Here is a 27,129-nt window from a genome sequence, read left to right as displayed (position 1 = left end):
AACATTACCAATGAGGATAATTCCTGAATTGGACTTCTCCAGTGTCACAATGACATGAATGCATAATTTCTAGAAAGACCCGCTTTTTTTTTCTTTTTTTTTACAGATGGACAACCAAGACCCAGAGAGAAGGTTAAGATTAATTATAATTAGTTAAGATAGAACTCAATGCTGCTTTTCTGAGTGATGAAATAATCCAATGTATTCTCTTGGCAAACAGGAAAAGGCCATACAAATTGAAAAGTAAGAGGTGGGTTTTCCCTGGGAAAGAAGGAATGTCCTCTCCATTACCGAACCATGAGAGAGCATTAAAAGAGGAGCAGATCTACATCAAAAAGGCATCCTGAGGTGGGGAGATCACTTTTTAGCAAGCGTTTACTTGCAGTCTTTTGGCTTGTTTCCATTTTGTTTTGTTTTGTTATTGTTGCTGTTGTTTGTGTTTTCTCCACATGTCCCAGAAAAACTAAAGCCCTCTAGGACCAAACTCCTTCCTTTACTGGCCCATTGTCTTCTACCCACCCTCCTTTAGCAGCATAGTAAAATCCCCCAGGAGCTGGCATCACCCCCACTCTGTGTTAGGGCACTAACAAGCTCCTTTTGGCTATTATAATAACTCTTCTGCGATGATAAATTTAGGTATATGGTAAAGATCCTTGCAGGGCACTACGGTGCTTTCCTGTGCTGTGCTGGCTCATGTTTATTACATTCAACATGCTTTTCTGGCACTAGTAAGAACTCAAGCTACTGAATTTGGAGAACAAAAATTCCAGCACCATAAGAAAGACTAAATCAATAGTTTTCACTTCTGATGAAACATACAAAGACTTCTTTCATCACTTCTGATGAAATATACAAAGACTGTTGTAAGAAATATTTCCAGAGACATATTTATTTCTTTGTATTCTTGCTTATGCCAACATAAAGGGTGGTTAAATTTATTTTTAAACTATTTTCCAGTGAAATAAAGTTTAATGGTATAAAAAGTCACAGTTGCAAAATTAAAAATATCCACCAGAATCACCACCCATTATCAAAGACTGAAAAAGAAAATTATGGCTTCATGAACAGTGAGATTTACACAATACTCTTCTTTTTGCCAGTATGAAACATGCAAGTAAGCATGCTCTTTGATTCCCCCAATCCAACTTTTTTTCTACTCTACTCTACTACCCTACTTATTTTATAAAGGTTTTTGAACCTCTCCTTACACAGCAAATTTAGATGAAATTATATAAACTATGATGAAATTTTCTAGAACATTCCTGAAATGTTTCTTTAAAAAAATGTTACACTAAAATATAACGAGAGAGCATTTTAACAATAGTTCTAAGAGTTTCATTATAGAAAAGCATTGTTTTACTGGTTTATTATTTTAATGTTCATGGCTTTTAAGAGACATAGCACACATTTGCTATACACCTAGCACTATTTTAAGTGCTGAATTAATGGCATAGGTGTGTGTGTGTGTGTGTGTGTGTGTGTGTGTGTGTGTGTGTATTTGGCTCTGGACTTTTTTTTTTCCAAATAGATAAAAAAATTAACTTCTAGAGAAATGTTTCTTTTATTGTTCAAACAAAAGATCTCTAAGCACCCTCCTGAGTCAAGGCCTCTATTATCCCAGATTCTTCTCCCTGATCTGCTGTCACCTGCAAAAATCTTCAGGACTTACTACCTTCAGATCCTTGGTCTAATACTATCTTTTCAGAGAATATTTACTTGAGTATCCTAAGAAGAACTGATACCACCTCATCCCCAGGAATTCCTATCTTCCATTCTGCTTCATTTTCCTCCTAGCATTAATCATCATTTAATGTGCTATATATTTTACTAATTTACTTATTAACTTATCTGTTTTCCTCCACTAATATGTAAGCTCCACAAGGGGAAGGTTCTTGTCTATTTTCTTTATTTTCCAATATCCCCAACAACTCAAACAGGGTCTGGCAAATGATAGATACTCAGAAAATGTTTACTGAATGAAATATAGACAATGACCATATACAAGGTACAGACAACCCCTTCATACACAATGATCACAAGGACACTTATTTCTGCTTTCTATGTTTGTTATGACTTTTTCGGCTATTAAATCGAACAATACTAATTCACTGCTTTGTTTATGGAATTTGAAAGCACTCCTTTAGCACGGTAGATTGGCTCTTGCAGGCATCCATCATCATTAATACATTGATGTGTATGTGTGTGCGTTTGTGTGTCTGTGTGTGATTCATGTCTTCCTTCATAAAGACCTGTTTCTGTGTTTTTAACAAAAGCTATTAGTACCTATCAGTATCATATGTCTGTATTATTAATGTGAAGGTGTTGGTCACAGGCCATTTTTCCTTAGAGATTTTGGAATGGATTCAATGAACAGAAAAAGCAGGACTAACCTGATTTTCATCCTCACTGGCAGCACCTGGGACAAAAATACAGAAACCTAAGTTAAGGGAATGTAAAATATTCAACAAATAACAATTCACTCAGTGTAGTGCCTTGCTTATTTTAATGACTGCATGTTATAAAACCACAAATTGCTTTTGAACACGTTAAAATTTACCATGGCAAATAAAATGGGGGCATTGCCCCAGGAAATCAGTACATGTACTCACAGAGGTCTAGTCACTCATAAAAGTCTAATTACTTTGGAAAACAATACTCATGTACTTTCTAATCCCCTTCAAAATATCTAATTTCAAAGAGATCCTTTCAAAGCAAAGTATGGCAGACCTCTTTTAAAATTATAATATAACATGTCAATTATAATTTAAAAGTATAATGTAGCATAAAGTTTATATCATATATGCACATAAAATGAAAGTTTCTGAATTCTGGCAAACTTGTCTCCTTATTAGATCTACAAAACTCAAAGATCTGACAAAAATCGAGATTAATTAAAATCATAGGCTATTATACTCTTTCATTAACAGACTCCCTTTTGTACTTATGCACTTATTTTAGGAAAGTGGGCATCATTTATATATAATGATCTCCTGACTCTCCATCTCTGAGATTTTCTTTTAAAAAAATACAAATGCTTCAGAACAAGATTGAGCCTAGGAAATTCATGTTCCCTTCAAATTCAAATAACAAATACAAAAAACTACCTTCTACTTCCCACAAAAGTCTTTACCTTTTAAGAGATATGCTTTCAATCCATTTAGGATTTGGTAACACAAAAATAAAATATGCTAGAAGGCACTACTACTTTAAAATAAGAATAGATGATTAAATTTGATTTTTAATAGTTTATAAATATAGTATTATTATTTATAAAATATACATCTAAGTTTTAAATATCTATTATACACATAATTCCTATCAGCATGAATTGATATGCTTAGTATCATCTATATGTACAGTATATATAATTCCCAACAGTATGAATTAATATGCTTGGTGAGAGGAAGATGAAGAAGAATCTATTAGCTTTCAGAACCAATACAGAATTAATAGAAGGATTTCTCATGGATAAAAATTCAGATTATGTCAAACTATTTGCCATTTCTAAAGTTAACAACATAGTTATTAAGCCACATATATAATTCTTCAAAACTCTGTGTCTGGTAAGATATTTCAAGACTATACATACACACATACATATAATCACACAAACATACTTACATATATACACATATTTGAGGAGTAGGGGGAGAGAGACAAGTCCCTGCCCAGGGCTTTGCCATGTGTGGAAGAGGCTTAGATTACATGCAAATTGCTCACCTTGTATGAGGCAAAGGGCCAGGGTCAGAAGCATTGGCACTTTGGCTATCTTCATGTTGAAGATGATGTAAGTCTATTACAAGTCGGCTCTGTGCATTGCTCACCAGCTGGTGCTCTAGGACTGAACCCATAGAGATGCAGCTCACTTTTTATATACTTGGTGACACCCACAACAACAACCAACATTACAAAACCAGTTGTTCTAGGTCATGCTAGACTTAATATACCACATCAATTTAGTTTCCATCCTTTAGCATCCTGTCAAGATGGCAGATCTGAACAGATAATGTCTATTTCCACAGTTCTGATATGTTTTCATGATGCCTCCCCCAAAAGGCAATAGATTGAGTCCAAGAACTCTATTAAAGTTTAACACTCCATACTCCTTTGTAAGAACTGAATTCTTCACCAAGACCAGACATATAACTTTGCAGACAAACAAGTTTCTAACTGGGCTCCCTTCATAAGTGGGAGGGGAGGAAAGAAGACAGATGAGTTATCCTACTAGTCAGGTAGAGACTTACAGATTCCCACATCTGGAGAAAGTTGCTGAGAGTAAGAGAAGCTAGAATTCTTAGTGCTTCCATCTGCAGGTGTTTTGAAGGGTCTCAATTCAGTGCCACGGACTCATGTAAAAGTTAGAGTGAACAACTCAAAGAGATAACCCAGCAAGATTTTAACACTGAGTACATGGTGAAGCCAAAATCCTGAAAAAGGACAATGACTTTCCCAAGAGCACACAATTTAGATGGGAGAGGCAGAGGTGGTACTTGAGGAAGATCACTTTTTATTTAACTCCATACACTGCTTCCATCACACATTGATAAAGGCAGAAACTATGTGAAATCAAAGCTTGCACATAACTACTTTCAAAAATTCTCAATCTGAAGGACATTTTCTTTCCAAAGTCTTATCTTTTAGTCTAACCAAACATTGTAATCATAAACATTAGAGGCTCAAACTTTAACTTTCTACAGCCCATCACTCCCCAAATTACTGTTTGAAAAATGTGGCTCAATCAATTTCCCCCTAAATTAAGTTTACTCCAATAGTGACTCATTATTTACTCTCTCAGGAAGAAAATAAAGAATTAAATACTTAAAAATATAAATATAAATAATCAATGTAAGATTTTTCCAGAGAAAGTATCTTCTCCTTAGTTATCTTCTCCTTAGTTCCTTCTTCCATTTTACAAGTAATGCCTTTTGTCTACCAGCTTATTCTACTCTAATACCTGAAAAATTATGCAAAAATGATTGAAGCCAGAGCCAAACGGTTTGATTCCAGTACTCCAAAGGGTCTCCACATCCACAGAGGGAAAGTTTGGGACTTTATGGGATCAAAGCTCTTTTAAAGATTCTTCCAGAAAACTGAAATAAGGCTAGCCAATTTGATGATGATGTCAATATTCTGAATGCCATTAAAGCCAGAGTATTTTCATTTTTTGTGTGTGAAATAACTTATTTCCTCTAAAAGTGTAATCATTGTTTTCAAGGTCTGTGCTTTGTTTCTTTCCAGTGGTTTAGTAAAATGAGTGCCTATGGAAAGCAAGCTCAAGCTACATTATTTTTACAGATTAGAAAATTTAATCCATCATAGTTTAATAGAAAGAGAATGGAACAGGGAGTCAGGAAATTTGTTTCTATTCCTGTCTTTGCAACTACACAACATAAGGAAATGAGCCTGGCTTTGAGTTATGGTAGATGTGGGTTCAAATCTTGACTCACCAGTTACTAGCTATGTTGCCTTGGGCAAGTCATTTATTTTCTCTCTGCCTTGGCTTCCCAATATGCAAAACAGGGGTCATAAAATTACACTGTACAATTGTTGTAAGAGTTAGAGGTAATTCGTGTGTGTGTGTGTGTGTGTAAGGTTTAGAACAATTTTGAGTATAGTGATAAGTTCTATAGTTAATGATAGCTGGTCTTGCATTTTTATGTCATTACAATGATGTAGTTGTATTATTAGGTAATTTCAAAGGTACAAGAAAAGTCAACATCTCTTGCACATTGACCTCACCAACAGATTTTAAGCCTACTCAGCATGTAATGACACCCCCAACACATTCTGAAGTGAAATTAAGAAGTCAAGACATAAGTCTTCTTTTTCATTTTGTTATTATGTTCTAAACCACAATATCTAAAACAAATCAAAGCATTTGCTGTTTAAAATCTGTCAAAGTCACTGCAAGATTTCAATCAGCATTGATTTCTTAGCTTTCTCTGTGAAAATGTCTTCTAAATAATGACATACCAGTACTAACTCTTTATTTTTTATCTGTTCTGTCAGATCATATGAAATGAGTCCCAAGAATACACTCTGTCAGTTTAGCACCTCACAGAATTGGTGCCTGTGTAATATGCTCTGATGAATGCCAAATCTAGCCCAAATAGATAGTATTCCCAAGAGTGGAAGTGGTGTGAGGGTAGAACAAAAGAACCTAAAGATGACTGTAGCTCTGAAGAATCTCTGCTATGAGGAAAGCTTGAGGAGTTGGTTACCTTCTTACTGGAAAAGTGCTCCTCACTGCCACCCAGGTCATCCTGAAATGATGAATAAGAGGTTTGAAACTGAGAGCCTCTTTTGTGAGGAGAGGGAGCCAAAAGAAGATTCCAGGAGCCCCAATATTGGAAGGATGGTCAGCTGCCCATTGGCATCAGGACTCTTTCTCCATTTCATTTCAGGAATGTTTTAAATCCCGAGATGATTCACTGCATACTTTGTTAATCACTCCATGTTTCTGAAAACCACAAAATTTAAATTCAAATGAATGGGTGGGAGATTTTAGAAAATTGGGGTTTGGGTTATCAGGGTGCTTTTTTTGTGTGTGGTTCTGAAAACCATTTCTTATTTATTGTTATTTTACAATGTTGCATCACTGTCTCTTCAACGCAAATGCGTGAAAATGTCCTACTGACAGAGAACACTGTGGTTGGGTCAAAAGGCTGCTGGTAACAAGAGTGATACCTAAAGCAAAGTTTCAACTTAAGGTTAAAGCACGTAGTCTGGCAAATGCCTGTCAGGGAAAGCAGGGTCAGCAATATTCTCATCAGAGAAATCAGAGTTGAATGTCAAAGGCATTAAAGATATGGAATATCATGTAAGCGCCTTTGGCCCTTACCTCCATTCTTGACTTCCCTGACTCCTGTTGCCCCTTGAGGAGAATGGATCTTGTACATCTTATTGTATCCAATGTAAACTACCCATTTTCTGTTTTTTCCTTAGCTCTTCCTTGACATATCTCCACATTCTCTCATCATCTCCTCACTGCCCAAGTGCCTTTCCTTTTTTTCTTTTGTTTGAAGTTTTTATTTGAATTCTAGTTAGTTAACAACATATAGTGTAATATCGGTGCCAGGAGTAAGATTTAGTGATTCATCACTTACATACAACACCCAGTGCTCATCTCAACAGGTGCCCTCCTTAATACCTATCACCCATTTAGCCCACCCGTGGCCACCTCCCCTCTAGTTACCCTCAGTTTGTTCTCTATAGTCAAGAGTCTCTTATGGTTTGCTTCCCTCTTTCTCTTCCCCCCTCCCCTATGTTCATCTGTTTTGTATCTTAAGTTCCACGTATGAGTGAAATCATATGGTATTTGTCTTTCTCTGATTTCCTTATTTCACTTAGCATAATACACACTAGTTCCATCCATGTCATTGCAAATGGCAAGCGTTCATTCTTTTTGATGGCTGAGTAATATTCCATTGTATATACACACCACCTCTTTTTTTTTTAAGATTTTATTTATTTATTTGACACAGAAAGAGAGAGCACAAGCAGGGGGAGCAGCAAACAGAGGGAGAGGGAGAAGCAGGCTCCCCATTGAGCAGAGAGCCCAATGTGGGGCTCAATTCCAGGATCCTGGGATCATGACCTGAGCTGAAGGCAGATGCTTAACTGACTGAGCCACCCAGGCACCCCATTCCACATCTTCTTTATCCATTCATCAGGCAATAGACATTTGAGTTCTTTCCATAATTTGGCTATTGTTGATAATGCTGCTATAAACATCAGGGTGCATGTGTCTCCTCCAATCATTATTTTTGTATCCCAAGTTGCCTTTCCTGTAAGTCATCTTGATAGTCCTTGGGGGAATCAAGGGGCACCCCTGTCCATTTTTCTTTTTGCTTTCCTGGGCATGTAATCTTCAGCCAGGTGCTTTTTTGCAGCCCACTGCTGGGCTTTGCCTGGGGTTCTGGCTTGCTCTCACATAGTGATTTTCCCTCATTTTTGGACTTGCCCAGCTTTTCTTGCTTTACCTCATCTTCTGGTTGTCCCTCATCAACTAGCAGTCCCTCATCATCTGGCTGTCCGTCATTCTGGAACTTTCCCTCATGCCCTGACTTCCCCTCCACTTTCAGCTTTTCTTCCTCACCCGATTTTCCTTCATCTTCAGGCTCTACTTCATATTCTGGTTTTAGCCTCGCTTTTCTTTTTGGCTTTTCTTACTTTTCATTGTAGAATTTTTTCCATGTTGAGATTTCCCCTTCTTTTCCTGTCCTGCAGGGATTGTGGACTGGTTTCCTCCTCCTGTTCTAGCCTTGCACAGTGCTGGGGACTAACGTGCAGAGCTGAGGTCCCGGCCAGGCTGCGTGTCCTAGGGCCTAGGCTTCCGGAAGCCCCCATGCCCACGCCCGCCTCCCCACCCCTCTGCCGCTTAGGGACAGGTTTCCAGCGGGTGGTGGGAGCGGAGGACGCAAGGGCGTGACAGCCAGACAGGCCAGCGAGTGTGAGTACTTTTCCTTAAATTCCAAATTGCATCTTTTTTTCTTCAGCTCTTAATTATTCATCAAACATGTAGAAACTTTTTTTTGTCTCATCACAAAGGAATGGAGCTTGATTATAAGAAGTACACACTTTACAATTCAGAACATGTGTCAGGTGACCCAGAATCTGAATTCATATCAAGGATATTGACACAGAGGGAAGAGATGAGAAAACTGTAAAAGTAAACAAGGTTTTGTAGACCAGTAGTGTTACTGAATACAAAGGTTATTTCAAAATCCAAAGTGATCAGACTATTATTCAAATCTCTTTTTCTATGTAGAGGTATCCTTGATGATCACAATAATTTAATAAATAACTATATTATAGATCAAAATCACTTTCTGCATCTTTCAAAACAATCTGCCATTATTAGCTCTCTTATTTGTTTATGCAATGATGTGAGGTAGCAAAGAAGGTGTTATCCTTTTCTTACTTGCCCGAAATGGTACCATGAATGAGCCCCAGAGCAGGAACTAGCGTGGAAAGTAATCCCAGCCTTGCCACCTTGTACACCCAATGTGGCTAACCCAGAGCCTTTCAGGGCGTTCAGAGAGAATCTAGACATTATGGTGCTATAAACTAGGGACAGCGTGCTACTGCTAATGTAGTTCGTTCTTCTAATTCCTCCTCTTGCACACACACACACACACACACACACACACAATCATATAGCCATAATGACTAGGGCAAAAGGAAATGTGTTGTGATCATGACTGACAGGTCTTAGAAGATGAAATAATTTATTTCTTATTTTCTTAATTCTTAATTTCCTTTCCCATAATTCTCATATTTCCCCCATTAATTTAGCATGTTTGTATCCTTTTTTTTGAAAGACACTAACTGGGAAACAGCCTTTACCCACCTTCTTATCTTGCACTGTTGTGTTAACAGCCAGCTTCACTCCCTCTCTGAGAATTCCTTTCTGTTTGTCTACAAAAGCAAAGAAACTATAGAGATAGGCATCTTTTTTATCTAAGAACAAGATGGGATGGGCACTGTTGGATCACAGACCCTGCTATTTATAGCTATAATTGTTGCTTTTATTAGATTACGATTAAGAAAACAAGAAAGTTTCAATATCTAATTTTTAATTGGATTAAGTTTTATGTTTTGGTTTATATTTGGTTCTTAAATACAATATCCTTACAGTTGATGCTACAGGAGCTCGGTTACGTGACTCTACACTGTCACCTGGAGATTCAGTACATTCCAAAGTCTCCTAGAATTCACTCTGACTATAGGAAACAGAAGTTTGTGGAGCTACAGTCCTTTGAAAAAAAATCACAGTGAATTAACTTTGAAGTAGCTAGTATGAGGGATTTTGGTGAAAAATGCTGCATATTTTACATGTGAAATATTTACATGTGTTTGTGTATACAGTAAGCAAAAACAAAACTGTTACATTTATAAGCAAAATTTGGAAAAGATAATTTATGTGTTTTTTGACATATATCTTTATAAAACTTTTTGCAAAGAAATATAAAATTCCTGGCATTTATTGTGCACTTACTGACAGGAATAACAATAAACCTAAAGAGTAACTATTTCATTCTGTTTTACAGGTAAAGAAATTGAGGTTTGGTGAAATACTGTAACTTTCCCAAGTTCATACAGCCTGTAAGCAGTAGTCTTTGCAACTGATAACCATCATTGCAAATAAAGGCAGTGAAACTCCAAAGCCCATGCCCTTAAATACCACACACTATAGAGACCACATTACCTACATCTGCAATTAACTCAGCTCAGACATTCAACTGTTATGGCCCCAGTTGTGTCTCTCCAAAATTCATATTTTGAAGCCTTAACACCCAGTACCTCAGAATGTGACTGTATTTGGAGATAGGTCCTTTAAAGAGGTGATTACGTTAACATAAGGCCATTAGGGTTGGGCCCTGCCCCAAACTGACTGGTGTGCTTATAAGAAGAAGAAATTTGGACACACAGAGAAATACCAGTGAGATGTGTGCACAGTGGCTTACACCAAGCCACCTGGCTTGTAGGTGGTTAAGCTAAGATTCATATCTAGGTCTTAAGATTTAAATTTCATTCAGTCAAGTAACATATTGATTGTGTCATGCCACAATCTTGATTCATTAGACAGAAAAAGGCAATAAAGGAATGAATAGAAATCATAGAGTTCTCAGGTAAGGGACCAAATTCCTGAAATGAGATTTAGAAAGTTAAAAATATAAGTCCAAAGTGAGGTGTTATGGTATTCCAATAGATTCCTTAATACTCCGCACATGAATACAACAAATATTGACTAAATGCCAACATTTGCCTGGCACTGTGTGAGAGCCTTGTGCTAAATTTGTGAATAAAAAATACATGATGTCTGATCTTTAAGAGATTATAATCTAGTGGAAGAGGTGGAAAATGATCATACAAATCATTGTTCAAACAAATCTGTGAAAGGGTTTTTATTTTTTATTTTTAAAAGATTTTATTTATTTATTTTAGAGAGAGAGAAAGCATGAGCGGGGGGAAAGCAGAGGGGAAGGGAAAGGGAGAGGGAGAGAGAATCTGAAGCAGACTCTGTGCTGAGCATGGAGGCTGATGCGGGGCTCGATCTCACGACAGCAAGATCATGACCTGAGCTGAAACCAAGAGTCAGACGCTTAATTGACTGAGCCACCCAGGTGTCCCAGTGTGAAAGTGTTTTTTAAAAAGATGTCCATGGAGTAAAGCTAACATATAACACAGTTTCTAGCCTCTGGAGGGGGGATTCCCTGATGAAATCAGGCTCAATTTAAAAAATGAACTGGGGGGGGGCCTGGGTGGCACAGTTGTTTAGCGTCCGCCTTCGGCTCAGGTCATGATCCCAGGGTCCTGCGATCGAACCCCACGTCAGGCTCCCTGCTCTGCGGGAAGCCTGCTTCTCCCTCTCCCACTCCCCCTTGCTTGTGATCCCTCTCTCGCTGTGTCTATCTCTGTCAAATAAATAAATAAAATCTTAAAAAAAAAATGAACTGGGATTAAAAAGATACATAAACTCACCTATACGAAAAATTCAGCTAATCAGAATGAATCATTCCTTTAATAATTATGAGAACCAAAGTTTTGCTCTGGTAATTTCTTCTATATGACATTTTCAGTTTTTACTCTATCTCTAGTTAGTTATCTAACAGAGAGGCAGGAGTTGAAATTAAAATTGAATATGGGAATGATTTTGAATTTAGTGGGTTTTTTGGTTTATTTTGAGTGATAACTCCCACATGATATTAATACATTCCAAATCCTTACTAAAAAACTGATTTAGTTAAGAAAATATTTTCCCTTAAAAGTAATTTTAATATTTCTGAGCATGGAGTTGTAAATAGTGGACAGTTATTTGCCAACCACATAAGCAACCTTGGAAAATGCAAAAACTAGCTTTAGTCTACAGTATACAATAGGGGTTATTTTTTCTCTCACATAGGAAATACTACTTATGCTTCTTTAGCTCCCTTGGTCTCCCCAACTCTCAGCTATGTATCTGCATCTCAGGGAGACTGGAAGCCTCCACCTGTGTTTTCTCTCTATCTGTAGCTTACTTAGTATTTCTTCCCTTTCCCAGGGATCACTGACCTGCACTATTTGATGTCCCATGTCAGAAAACTCTGTCTTTTTTCTGTATTTTTTTTTCATTGTTTCAGGTAACAGGAAATATCCTTTCCTTGTTACTCCATTGTAACCAGAAGCATAAATCTTACTTTGTTTTTAAATGATATTTACTTTTCTCTTTCAATGCATTTGGTGTCCTTCAGTTCTCTTTACTTTTTTCTGAATCCATGCCTCTCTTTTTACTCTCAATATTGTTTGTTACTCAAGGATTATAAAAGAAAGAAAAGGGGTGCCTGACTGGCTCTGTCAGTAGAGCATGTGATTCTTGATCTCAGGGTCAAGAGTTCAAGCCCCATGTTGAGCATAGAGATTACTTAAAAATTAAAAAAAAAAAATTTAAAAAAAAGAAAAGAAGGAGAAAATACTGAGAGTACAAAAGACTCCAGCCAAAATGAAGTAAAATGTTTCAGGATTTTCCTGAACCATCTACAGGTGGAGCCAGACAATGTCTGGATAGAGAAGATCAGTTCTTCAAACTGTAACACAGATTAGTGATTTTTTTGGAAATGTGAGACTTGCTGGCATTTTGACCTCAGGCAAACCATGATAAGAGTATCATCCACTTGACAGCATTGTTGAGCAGACTGAGATGATTATGTGAAAAACCTAAAGCAACTATTGTATTGGTAACAGTGCACACGGTATCGTTAAGACTACCTGGGAGCCAGAAGGACATAAAACTTTGAAGTTAAGTGTTCGGCTTTGCAGTGATACTACTTGGGTTTAGAAACTGGCTTTTTTGATGTGTGACCAAGGACAATTTATCTCAACTCTCTGTCTCAATTTCTTCACTGCTAAACTGAGAATTATAACAGTGATGCCATGAGGATTCAGGAGGTAAATATAAAGACTTAAAATGATACCTGATGTATGCAGAGTGCACAGTGTTAGATGGTTTTTGTGTTTATTTATTTATTTATTTATTTGACAGAGAGCGACAGCAGAGAGGGAACAAAAGCAGGGGGAGTGGGAGAGGGAGAAGCAGGCTTCCCGCGGAGCAGGGAGCCCGATACGGGGCTTGATCCCAGGATAGCCGAAGGCAGACGCCCAATGACTGAGTCACCCAGGCGCCCCCAGTGTTAGATGTTATTAGAAATGTCTTCTTGTTAGCCTCTTGACAATATTGAATTAGGGATCACAGTGGGGAAATCCAATTTTGGGTCTTTGAAAGTATTGAATATTTTATGGGAAGTGCCAAGAACCAGTGCCTAATTTTAGGGGCACAAACGAATAACCTCCATGATAGAAGAGTCATTTCCTCATCAGTGATCCTTCAATTGGACAGCTTATGGTACTCCAGGTGGTGAGGGCTTTGCAAGGAATTGGGTCACCCTCAATGAACAATAGCCACACGTGTCTGGATGGACTGACAGGTTATTTGAGACATGAAAAAGTGACACCTTTTCAAATAGGTCAGAAAACCAAACAGCTCATTCTAACCTCTTAAATTTTCAAATATTTTCCCACTTTAAAGAGAGGAAATGTCTTTTTTTTAAAAAAAAGATTTTATTTATTTATTTGACAGAGAGATAGAACCAGAGAGCACAAGCAGAGGAAATGGCAGAGGGAGAGGGAGAAGCAGGCTCTGCACTGAGCAGGCAGCCCAATGAGGGACTCGATCCCAGAACCCTGGGATCATGACCTGAGCCGAAGGCAGATGCTCAACCATCTGAGCCACCCAGGCACCCTAAAGAGAGGAAATGTCTTATCACCCAACTGAGAATGGGGGTGGGGCAACTGCCTTTTCCTACTGTTATGAGTCCCTCCTAGACCTCTAACTCATTAGCAAGTTCATGAATATAGTCAAATAGTATCTAATGTAGAATTAGGGAATCTGTATTTTAATTCCAGTCCTCACTTTTAGCTGAAGCAAGACTGTGAACATGGATTAAGTTCCTAAATTACTGATGAGGTGTCAGGCACATTGGAAAATTGACAATGGGAGGCACGCCTGGGTGGCTCAGTTGGTTAAGCGACGATTGCCTTTGGCTCGGGTCATGATCTCAGGGTCCTGGGATCGAGCCCCGCTTTGGGCTCCCTGCTTTGTGGGAGGCCTGGTTCTCCCTCTCCCACTCCCCCTGCTTGTGTTCCCTCTCTCGCTGTGTCTCTCTCTGTCAAATAAATAAAATCTTAAAAAAAAAAAAGATTTATTTATTTACTTGTGAGAGAAGAGAGAGCACATGGGCAAGAGGAGACGCAGGAGGAGAGGGAGAGAGAATCCCAAGTAGGCTCCCCACTGAGCACAGAGCCTGATGTAGGGCTTAATCTCACAACCCTGAGATCATGACCTAAGCCAAAATCAAGAGTTGGACACTTAACCGACTGAGCCACCCACGTGCCCCGCTTTAGGGTTCACTCTTGGTGTTGTAGATTCTATGGGTTTGGACAAAAGTGTAATAACATGTATCCACCCTTATAGTATCATGCAGAGCAGTTTCACTATCTTAAAAATGCTCTGTGTGAAGACAGTATTTTTATTACATTGGTTGATATACTTGATCAGTAAAAATTAATTGGTCTACCTTCCTTCTTTTTGTCCCCATTGTCCATTTTCCTTTTTTTAAAGATTTTATTTATTTATAAATATATATCTATAAATATATATATTTATAAATAAAATAGGAGTTATAAATAATTCTCAAAAAAAAAGAGTGAACCCTAAAAGAAACTGTGGACTCTGGGTGATAACGATGTGTCAATATAGGTTCATCAATTGTAATGAGTGCACCATTCATTCATTGGTGGGGATGTTGATAACAGGGATGTTGGTAGTGGGGGAGACCCTGCACATGTGGGGGCAGGAGGTATATGGGAAACCTCTGTACTTCCACTCAGTTTTGCTCTGAATCTAAAACGTCTCTAAAAAATAAAGTCTAATAAATAAAAAAATTTTTAAAATACTGTCTTCAAAGTCAGCAATACCTGGAACATAGCAGCATTCAGTAGATAGTGAAGTAACTGATGACCCTTTTGATCAAAACATTCTATCATTAAGTCACTTAGGGAACCACAGTGAAAAAAAAGCATAAGATTTGGAGTAAAAAAACTGGGTCCCCTAACTTATCTGTGTGATTTTAAACATGTTTACTTATATCCCTGAGCCCATTTTCTCATTTAAAACATACAAGTAATATTGCCATCTATAAATCAGTTTTGTCATGAAGATAAAATTAAATAATAAGAGTGGAAGTAGTCCATAAGCTATAAGGTGCTGAACAAAAGCTCATTGCTCTTCTTGATCCAAATTGGTATTGTGTGCTTCAAGCTGCCTCAACTCCTACTTGATCATATTCACTTACAAGGCTAACTCATTACATCTCAAAATCTTTAAAATAAAGGGGAATAAGGAAAGGAAGGGCTAATACTCTTTTTTTTTTTGCCCTTAGATTAATTAATATATGCAATTTTAACTAAAGTTAGTTCTTAAAAAATATAATTTGTTGTCATCTGGGTGTGGTTGTATAGTAAGATGCCACTGCTCTGAGGGTGGCTGGCAGTGGCACCAGGCCAAGTCCATTGTGGGTGTGGAGACATCTAGAATAATAAAGTATCACTCCACCCAGCTGTCTGTCACCTAATTAACTGGTGTGCTCTGAAAACAACTCTTGGGAGTCACAGTAATCTCTCATCTTAAAGTTGTGATGCAATGGAAAATGGCAGCCTACTTATGGCGGAAATGCAGAATAGCCTCCAACGTTTGTTTTCTGGGAAGAGAGGCAGATGGAGAGAACTGGGCTCCACAATTCCCCTGGAAGTTCACCCTTGATTCCTTGCCCACTTGGATTACATTTGTGAGCTCAGCAAAAAGTGCTTGCCTTACCAAAACTGTTTAGCCCGAGGCCTCCTCAAAAGAAAGAAAGAAAAAGAAAGAAAGAAAGAAAAAGAAAGAAAGAAAGAAAGAAAGAAAGAAAGAAAGAAAGAAAGAAAGAAAGAAAGAAAGAAAGAAAGAAAGAGAAAGAAAGAAAGAAAGAAAGAAAGAAAGAAAGAAAGAAAGAAAGAAAGAAAGAAAGAAAGAAAAGAAAAGAAAGAATATTGTAAGGCAAAACAGATGCTTTTGGCAGAGCACACTTTTCCCTTCCATTTCTCATAGAATTAAACAGTGAGGGTAGATATAGCAATGAGCCCTGTTAGAAAAGAAAAAAAGAAAGAGGGGAAATGTGTCAGGTTAGGCTTGACAAGAAAACACTCAGCCCTCTTGAGTGTACAGTCTTTGAGAGAATTCAGTACCCAAAGAACCAGGTGAACATTTATGAATGGTCACAAACTTATCACAGTCTTTGAACGGGAATGAGTCTTGGCATATTCTAGTATATTCAAATATCTTCATTTTATTAGTAAGGCCAATGAGGGGAAGCCACAGATACAAGGACAGAGAGCTAGAGAGTGGCATAGTTGGAACTCATTCCACATCTCCTGACTTCCAGCTCCAGTGTGCTTTCTCCCACACCACTTTTTCAATCACCTACTCATGCCTGATTGGGACTGACTCGTCCTTCATCATCCTGTATTTTGGGAATAAACTGAGACTCATCTCATATGCAGAATTTTGTGTAATGGGTTTGAACTCCAGGTTACATTTTTGTTAGCTTTACTCTATCTTAACTGGAGGCAATTTTGTCCCTCCTCATCCCCAGTCAGGGGACATTTAGCAATGTCTGGAGACATTTTTAGTTGTTACAATTAGGGATGCTCTATGACACTAATGGATAGTGGCCAGGGATGATGTTAAACATACTGCAATGCACAGGACAGCACCTCCTGCCCCCAACAAAGAATTATCCAGTCCAAAACTCCAAAAAAAAAAAATGTTCAGAAACCCTGCTTTATACTTCTAAACCAGAATTAGTTTCAAAGTTTTATTAATTATCTTGGCGATTAGACAGTTGCTTCTGGAACAAGGGATTCTGCTATGACACACAGAGGGTATAGGGTACCAATAGAAAAGCAAAGTAATACTTACTCTTTAATGATTTACTAGATTAGCCAGTGTTTCATTTCTGATTTAAAAAATCATATCTTCCCCTGAGTGCAGAATGCATGTACAAACATTGATTCCATCAATAACCTGTCTCGGCCAGAGATACACTTTCAAAAGAAGATGTAGAATACTGGATAGTTTACTTTGGCCTTCTTTCTAACCCTTTCCTCCATGTTTTCCAATCATTATTTTGTCATTAGCATCTCTGCAGTCGAACTCCTCTGAGATCTAACTTCCAAGTATCTTCTTTGAATGGCTTCTCACCTCTGCTGAAACTTCACCAAGCTAGCTAGGTATTCCCAGTTGGTCTCACTCTAAAGGTTTATTTGTATTTCTGACTCTCCTCACTGTTATAACCATGGTGTATTTCAAATGTGCTCTCCAAAGACTGCTTCCCTAACTTCCTCTCTTCTTGCTCCTTAAGAACTTTCCTACAGATCTTCTGTTCTTTCTCTGGGGCTTACAATGTTTCTGTCTTTGCTATATTGAATTCTATGCTTAAACAAAATTTGTTCAAATAAGATCATGAGTGTAAGCATAACATACACAACAACTGAAAGTGTTTTGTTTCCAAATAGAAAGGGAAAGACCAGTGTGCCTCACCCAGCTTCCCGGTCATTACATGGAGGATGACTTCCTAATTTTTTAAGTTTTTACTTAAATTCCAGTACAGTTAACATACAGTGTAACATTACTTTCAGGTGTACAATATAGTGATTCAACACTTCCATACATCACCCAGTGCTCATCACGGCAAGGGCACAGAGAGGATAACTTTCTAAATCACCCATGTAGATCTCGTACACGGAGTACATGCAAAGAAGTTATATACATATTTATTGATCAGAATGAAAGAGGAAAAAGGTATAAACAGTTTGAAAGTCACAGTGATGCCAAGTGTGGACTTTTCTCCCTGCTACATTTTCTCCCACATCTCAATCACTCTGACTATGTTGAATCTTGTATCAGTTGAATATTACTCATGTTATGAAGAATTGTATCTTTCCCCACTGAACATGTTACTGAGATTTCCTACCCTCTTTCTTCATTTTTAAAGTTTACTTCTCATTTTCCATTATCTCTATCAAGATGATTATTCACTGTGCTCACTTCAGTAGCACATAAACTAAAATCATTCCTTAATTGATTCACTGATCATCAATTTCAAAGTCTGTAGACATTGCTAAAGATGAATCAGCTATAAACCTTGCTCTCAAAGATCTTCTAATCTATTAGGGTAGATAAGGTTAATCCCCAATATAGCTCTACTTTGAAATAAACAGGGATAACTGCCAAAAGATATAATACCATGGGAGTTTGGAGTGGGAAAATTTACTATCAGCTGAAACATTAAGAAAAGATATATAGGAGATATGAAATTTGACAAAAGCCTTGAGAGATGAGTCATCTGAACATGAAGACATGCAGGTGAGGTTCAGAAATATATTTGGAGGAAAAGTGATATTGTGGAGTTTAATTAGGCTGTAATAAAAGGTGAATGAAAATAATGATAGATACAATTAGAATAGGATATTGGGACCAAAATATAAAAGGCACAATACCTAAATCTTGAGTCTCATTCTGCTTTATTTCTCATGGCTTTTTCTACCCGATATTTTTAAATAGCAAATATTTTCTTTACAGGAACTCTGTGGGCTGGGTTAATATTCTATTAAAATAAACATCTTGATTAACTCTTCTGCTTTAACTGTTTCCTGAGTATACACAAACACTGATATGCAAATTGAACAGTAATCTAATATATCTTTATAAGTTAGAGAATGTAATCAGTGGGAATGGTTATCACTTACATATAATCAATAAGGAAATATTAAAAACTTGGCCAAAGATGGGGCCTGGGTGGCTCAATTGGTTAAGCGTCTGTCTTCAGCTGGGGTCATGATTCCAGGACCCTGGGATTGAGCCTCATGGTGGGCTCCCTGCTCAGGGGGGGCTGCTTCAACCTCTCCCTCTCCCCCTCCCCCTGCTCCCATGAGCACTCTCTCTCAAATATATAAATAAAATCTTAAAAAAAAAACTTGGCCAAAGTAAATATACCTGTATATTTATATGTCTGTATCGACTGGTACCTGTCACTATCTATCCAGACATTCAGTGGTGGTAACATCTACTATGACGAATGCAATAAGAGATTTGTACTGTTAAGAAAAAGTTGCCACATTGCCACATGCTAGTTTTTTTTTTTAACAATGCGGATTATCAGGGGTGCCTAGGTGGCTCAGTCGGTTAAGTGTCTGCCTTCAGCTCAGGTCATGGTTTCAGGGTCCTGGGACTGAGCCCCACGTGGATCCCCAGGTCAGGCTCACTGCTCAGTGGGGAGTCTGTTTCTCCCCCTGCTCCTCCCCCCTGCTTGTGTTCTCTCTCTCTCTCAAATAAATAAAATCTTTTTAAAAAAACAATGCTGATATCACAATGATAATACCTTGTATAGGAGAAACACTGGAAGTGGAAATCCAGAGATACAAACTACAACCTTGGCTACTAATTACAAGTCATTTGGCCTTGGACAAACTGCATTGTCCTCTTAGAAAAGGGATTACTCATTTCTGCCATATTGAGACCAGACCAAAAACTTCTAGTTTCAAATAATGACAATAATAGTAATTTTGTCTTCCATGATGTCAGACATGTCTACAAAAAATTGCCCCATCCAATTTCTTTGAGGAAATTGAAGCTTTGAGGAAAAAGAAGCTCTAGACTATTCTTTCAGAATGGGGAGGCATGGCTACTAATCAGACAAGGTGGACATGTGGTCCAAGGGCAGCCAGTCCATAGGTTGAGGATACTTTGTACAAGAGCTTTGGCACAATAGGGGCAATGGATATTATTTCAGCTAAATAATCTCCCCTGCTGGAATTTGAGTAGTGTAATATGGAGAGAATCAACATACTGATAATTGGAAAAAGAAGTAAGATACAGAAAAGTAGCTGAGGCCAGGATAGTGGTGTCAGAAGAACTAGGGAAAGGGATGGCAAGAAAATCCATTGCTCCCAGAGATGAAGGCAGGTGTCCTAAAAACTGCAAATATATTGACACACCTCTCTACAAAATACAGAATTCAAAATTGTAAGATTACAAACACCAAAGCATGTGCACAGCAGTCCAACACACTTGAGTTTTCCCTTTAGGACTATGCACTGACTGAAATGAAATATCAAAACCTTAAAAAAAAATTCTGGTACCTTGTCTTTGAAGGTCCCTGATGCACATTCTCAGTCTTTCCTATTGGATTGTTTACTTGAACTGCTTTTGGTTGTGAACCAAAGCCCTTCCAGGGTCTTTCTTTCTTCTTCTTTCTTTCTTTTATTGTAATAGAAATTATATAACATGAGGTTTACCCTTTTAAAACATTTTTAAGACTCCAGTATCATTAACTATAAGCACAATGTTGTACAGCAGATCTCTAAGACTTTTTCATCTTGTATGACTAAAACTCTATATCCACTGAACAACTTCCTGTTTCCCCCTACCCCTCAGCCCCTGGCAGCCATCATTCTACATTCTGTTTCTGTGAGTTTGACTATCTTAGATACCTCATATAAGTGGAATGATGCAGTATTTATCCTTCTGTAATTTTCCTATTTCACTTAGCATAATGTCTTCAAGTTTCATCTATGTTTTAGAATGTGACAGGATTTCCTTCTTGATGAAATCATATTCCATTGTATATATATATACCACATTTTCCCTCTGGGACCCTTCTCTCTTATTGTCACATGTTATTCTTAAAATACATACCTGTTACTAGAGGTAACTTGGGTAAAACCTCTTCTCCTTGGAACTTAGAGAACTAACTAATAAAATTTTTTCCACCTGTCATCTGATTTAATGTTCCTCAAAAACCTATGGGTATTTTGATCTCTGTTTTAAAATTAGAAACTGAGACTCACATTCTTATCCCAAATTACAAAATTAGACAGTGGCATAGACTGCCTTCAAACCTAGAAATGTGTGACCACAGAGGTCATGCTGTTGTGGTGCCTTCCAAATGTAAAGTTCCAATGGGCTGTTATCCCACACCTCTAGTGAAAATATTAATAATGTGATTTTTTTCATAATACTTCCATATCTTTAGCCCATATCTTCATGTTTTTGTTCCAATGTGGGATATAAATGAGAAAGGTAATATCACTTCCATTTTGCAGATACAGAAACCTAGGATCCCACCCAATCTGGAGACCATATAAAGCAAACCATTGCAGAGGAAAGGACACATGCCTGTCTTCTCCACTTACCAGCTATACGAACTTCTACACTTCACTAATAGGGGTTCTATGTCAATAATGACATCGATCTCATAGAATAATGTGAGAATTAAAATTAAATGAAATCTAGCTCTACAATTGGCAAAAAAAAAAGTCCAATAGATGATCTTTCTCTTCTTTTTTTCATCCCTGATCCCACCCACCCTCTTTTTAAGAATTAAATTACACTGTGTTTAATATCCATCAAACTCTCCAAGGTCAAATTATAATGTGAAATATGTGAAGTATGATTCATCATATAGGATTTCCTTAGATCAAAGAGTGTCATTTTATCCAGGACTACTCATGTCTATTTCTGCTCACTTGCTAATTTATTTCCACCCCGCCTTGTTCTAAAAAGCATTTAAGGCAGACAACTCAACTTAAATTGCCAGGATATAAACAGTGACATAAACATGAGAGAGCTCATTCCTTCAGTGGTCTCCCAACTTAAAAACTCCCTGTAGAAAAGGAAAGATGTGCTAATCTGAAAGCCAGAAACATTTAGAGTTGAGGATAATTTCATCATCCAAAACGCTAGATTTCACAAAAATTGCCCTCTCTGAGTCTCAGTTTCCACTTCTGTGAACTGAGGGAGTAGGATTAGCTGATTTTTCATTTTCCTCCCAACTTGTTTGATGCAATGTTATCATGGGAGCAGAACATCAATCAGGGAGTCTGGCCGCTACCTTAAAACTGAAGCGGAGAGGAGTTTCAGCTGCTACAAGGAGACTTCCTGTCCACCTGGGAACACTCCTTCCACTGACCTCCTCTAGCACATTGACTTGATCACCCATTTGACACACTATTTTAGTGATTAAATTATGAGTTGGTTTTTGTTTTCATAGGTGTGTAGTTAACAGAGAAGACACATAGTTAACAGAGCCTTATACATGTTCATAAGTACAATACCCGATAGAGTATGTAAAGAGTGAATACTTGCTGATAAGGGAAACTTCTTTTCGTGTTCTCTCAGATTTAAAATTTTAAATACCTTGAATGTGTTTACAATTATGTGTTCTCTGGGTCACACAAAATAGTTTCTGTCATTAAAATTGGTCCCAGACATTGTAAAACCTTTTCACCTTAATTATTAAGTTTGACGCCTCCAACAGTCTCAAATCTTGCACATTCTACTACTGATCTACATTCCTATAACACTTACAAGCAGGGAAGAATGGCAAGTGAAAGACATGGGCTTTAAAATTAAATTAGGTTCTCGGTCCTGAATCTACAATTACCAGCCATGAAAGCAACAAAGAATTATTGAAATTTCTGACTCTTGGCTGAGATTAAACTATTCCAAAGTTATCATGAGGACTGATTAGGTAATATCTGAAAATTTCTAGGCTTTAGTAGGTACTCAATAAATGGTAACTATTATTCATTCTACAAAATATTAAGGTATATAGATTAGGAAGAAAAACAAAATTGTCTTTTCACAGATGTGACTATGTAGAAAATGCAAACAAATAGACAAAAAAAAAACCTCTTGGAACCAATAAGCGATTATGACAGAGTTGCAGATTAATATGCAAAAGTCAATCACTTTTCTGTATTCCAGCAATGAATAAGTAGAATTTAAAATTAAAAACACAACATCATTTGCATTAGCACCCAAAGAAATGAAATACTTAGGTCTAAATATAACAAAACATGTTAGAGACCTATATGAGGAAAACTACAAAATATCTCATGTTCATGGGTAGGAAGACTCAATATTATCAAGATGTCAGTTCTTCCCAACCTGATCTACAGATTCAATGCAATCCAAATCAAAATTCCAGTAAGTTATTTGTAGATATTAACAAACTGATTCAAAGTTTATATGAAGAGGCGAAAGACCCAGAATTGCCAATTCAATGTGGAAGGAGTAAAGCAAAGTGAAAAAAAGAACAACTTGGAGGAGTGATGCTACCTGACTTCAAACCTTACTATCAAGCTATGGTAATCAAGACAATGTGGTATTGGTGAAAGAACAGACAAATAGATCAATGGAACAGATTAGAGAGCCCAGAAATAGACCCACATAAATATGGGCAATGGATCTTTGACAAAGGAACAGTGGCAATACAAGGAAGCAAAGATAACCTTTTAAATAAATGATGCTGAAGGGGCGCCTGGGTGGCTCAGTTGATTGGGTGTCTGACTCTTGATTTCAGCTCAGGTTATGATCTCAGGGTCTTTTTTTTTTTTTTAAAGATTTTATTTATTTATTTGACAGAGAGAGACACAGCAAGAGAGGGAACACAAGCAGGGGGAGTGGGAGAGGAAGAAGCAGGCCTCTGCCGAGCACGGAGCCCGATGTGGGGCTTGATCCCAGGACCCCGGGATCATGACCTGAGCCGAAGGCAGACGCCTAATGACTGAGCCACCCAGGCGCCCCTTGATCTCAGGGTCCTGAGATCAAGCTCTATGTTGGGCTCTGTGCTCAGTGCAGAGTCTACTTGGGATTCTCTCTCTCCCTCTGCACCTCCCCCTTCTCATGTGCGCATTCTCTCTCCCTCTCTTTCTAATAAATAAATAAATAAAATCTTAAAAAAAAGAAACAATCTGATTTTAAAATGAGCCAAAGACCTTAACAGACACCCCACCAAAGTGTATATATAGATAACAAACAAGCATATGAAAAGATGCTCCATATCATATTTCATTGGGGAAATGTAAATTAAAACACCAAAGATACCACAACATAACTATTAGAATGGCCAAAATCTAGAACACTGACACAACACCAAATGCTGGCTAGGCTATAAGCAATGAGAACTCTCATTCATTGCTGGTGGGAGTGCAAAACGGCACAGCCACTTTGGAAGACAGTTTAGCAGTTTCTTACAAAACTAAAGACACTCTTACCATAAAAGCCAGTAATACCACTCTTTTGTATTTACCCCAAAAGAGTTGAAAACTTACATTTACACAAAAACATGTACATGCATATTTATAGCAGCTTTATTCATAATTGTTAAAATTTGGAAGCCATCAAGATGTCCTTCAGTAGGTGAATGGATAAATATACTGGTATATACAGAAAAACGGAATATTATTCAGTCTAAAAAGAAATTGGCTTTTAAAAAGAAAAAGCTATGAATAGATATTGAGGAACTTTAAATACACATTACTAAATGAAAGCAGTCAATCTGAAAAGGGTAGGTACTGTCAGATTCCAATTGTATGAGATTGTGGAAAAGGTGAAAGTATGGATACAGTCAAAAAATCAGTGGTTGCCAGGTGTTAGGGGTGGGGTTAGGGATGAATAATTAGAGCACAGAAGATTTCCAGGGCAGTGAAAATACTTTGCATGATACCGTAACGATGGACACATGTCATCACACATTTCTGAAAACTCATAGGATGCGCAACATTAAGAGTGAACCATAATGTAAACTATGGATTTTGGGTGATGATATCTTATGCTCATCAACTGTAACAAATGTTTCACTCTGGTGGGGGAGCTATGCGTATGCTGGTTGGCAGGGGGTATATGGGAAATCTCTGTACCTTTCCCTGAACTTTGCTGTGAACCTAAAACTGCTCCAAAAAAATAAAGTCTTTTTTTTTTTTAAAGATTTTATTTATCTATCTATTTATTTATTTATTTATTTATTTATTTGAGAGAGAGACACAGCAAGAGAGGGAACACAAGCAGGGGGAGTGGGAGAGGGAGAAGCAGGCTTCACGCCGAGCAGGGAGCCGGATGTGTGGCTTGATCCCAGGACCCTGGGATCATGATCTGAGCCGGAGGCAGACGCTTAATGACTGAGCCACCCAGACTTTATTAAAAAATAAAGTCTTAATTTTTAAATCTTATCTTATGATTTCATCCACAAAATCTTCCAGCAACTTCTCCCAGCCTCAGAATCAAGATCTTCCTATTCATCTTTGCTTTTCAAAGACCGCATAATTTGTGTGCAGCTTACCTGTTGGAATATATGGGAATCTGCGTGAATCCTTAGACCTTGACAACCTAGCTTTTGAATACGTCTTCTTGTCCCTCCATTTGTCACTGTAGAAAGATTAAAGATTTTAAAGCTAGTCACAGACACAAAAACTGAGATTGAATATAGGCTCTGCCACTTCATACCTCTTGGGGTCTTACGGATTCCACTTAACCTAGCTCCATCTGTGAAAAGGTGATGGTAATGTAAGGATTGCTGCTAATACCTATGTTGTTTTTAACTCGGGGCCTGGCACATGGTAGGCACTCAGTAGTTGTCAGTGATGGTGATAATGAGGAGGATGATTTTCTGGCCACTGAGCCGAGATGCAGAAAGTAGAAAAAATTTCTCTCTTTCAATACTTTCACCAAGTTTTAACTAAATCAATAATGACTTATCCAATGCACGCGTATTTTTCCCTAACTACTACACAGACTGACATCTGAACCACATATTCTATTTCACGTTGTTGTTTTTATATAAATATAACATTCACCAATCAGGTGTCTTATAGACTTAACAGAATGTAATGATTAGAAGGATGGATTCTGGAAGTAAACTGTCTGGATTTACATGGCCACTAACTGTTGAGCTTAGACAAGTTACTTTATCTCTCCTTGCCTCCGTTTGTTCATATGGAAATTCTGGATAATAATAATAGCTATCTCTTAAATAAATAATTAAAATTAAATAAGTTAGCACATGTATAAAGTACTTAGAATGGTTCCTGGCAATCATAAGCTCTCAGTAAGTATTTGATATTATTACTATTATTTCATTCTTTGTTCTCTCTGATAACCCTTTCATCAGCAACCTCCCAAAGTATTTAGCATTAGCTGGCCACACAGAGTGTCCTGAATATTTAATGGCTTGAAATTGGATGTACTTTGAATTTACAAGGCTTAAAAAGAAAGACACTGACAATGGTGGAAGAGTTCGTGGAAACCGTACAGCCATTCTGAAGAGCAATGTAGAGAGTCCACAACTATTTTAAATGCATATCTTAATCTGTAATCTAACTTCTTTATGCCAATGACATAACAGATCAAATTCACTAACCTAAACATATAAGTTTGATAGTTGTATAGCTCTGTATACAAGAAAATAACAACTTAAATGTACACCAGAAGGAAGATGGTAAAATAAGACACAGAGTACTATTAGCTCAGCTGTTTAGGCTTGAGCTCTTGAACACTTACTGTACTCTGTTACCTGTCCTACCTGTCCTGAGCTTCTCAGTAAATGTATTTCTCAAGCCAAAAACCTATGATTCTTATCTGACTCCTTTCTACCCAATCTTCCAGTAAGTCCAGTCAAGTTTTCTTCTTTTTTTTTATTTTTTAAATTTTTTATTGTTATGTTAATCACCATATATTACATCATTTGTTTTGGTGTAGTGTTCCATGATTCATTGTTTGTTCATAACACCCAGTGCTCCATGCAGAATGTGCCCTCTTTAATACCCATCACCAGGCTAACCCATCCCCCTACCCTCCTCCCCTCTAGAACCCTCAGTTTGTTTTTCAGAGTCCATCATATCTCCTGGTTCCTCTCCCCATCTGACTTACTCCTCTTCATTCTTCCTCTCCTGCTATCTTCTTCTTTTTCTTTTTTCTTAAAATATGTTGCGTTATTTCTTTCAGAAGTACAGATCTGTGATTCAACAGTCTTACACAATTCACAGCGCTCACCGTAGCACATACCCTCCCCAGTGTCTATCACTCAGCCACCCCATCCCTCCCACCCCCGACCACTCCATCAACCCTCAGTTTGTTCCTGAGATTAAGAATTCCTCATATCAGTGAGGTCATATGATACATGTCTTTCTCTGATTGACTTATTTCACTCAGCATAA

At 37.6% G+C, this 27,129-nt stretch overlaps 1 protein-coding gene and 1 pseudogene across 1 annotated transcript in view; both read right to left on the bottom strand.

The window, feature by feature from the left end:
• SPINK5 (serine peptidase inhibitor Kazal type 5) overlaps positions 1–27,129 on the bottom strand; it is a 173,793-nt gene that overhangs the window by 69,639 nt on the left and 77,025 nt on the right. The window contains exons 3-4 of the mRNA XM_027604428.2: positions 3,721–3,841; positions 2,391–2,416 (exon numbers count right to left, since the gene is read on the bottom strand). Coding sequence (XP_027460229.1) covers positions 2,391–2,416; positions 3,721–3,775 — 81 coding nt within the window. The 5' untranslated portion in view covers positions 3,776–3,841. The remainder of the gene's footprint in view (positions 1–2,390; positions 2,417–3,720; positions 3,842–27,129) is intronic.
• LOC113928563 lies at positions 6,801–8,349 on the bottom strand (annotated as a pseudogene).

This window comes from Zalophus californianus, chromosome 5, assembly GCF_009762305.2.
Source record: "Zalophus californianus isolate mZalCal1 chromosome 5, mZalCal1.pri.v2, whole genome shotgun sequence".
Lineage (NCBI taxonomy): Eukaryota > Metazoa > Chordata > Mammalia > Carnivora > Otariidae > Zalophus > Zalophus californianus.
Note: the sequence above shows the minus strand (reverse complement) of the source record. Positions and strands in the feature narration are given on the sequence as shown.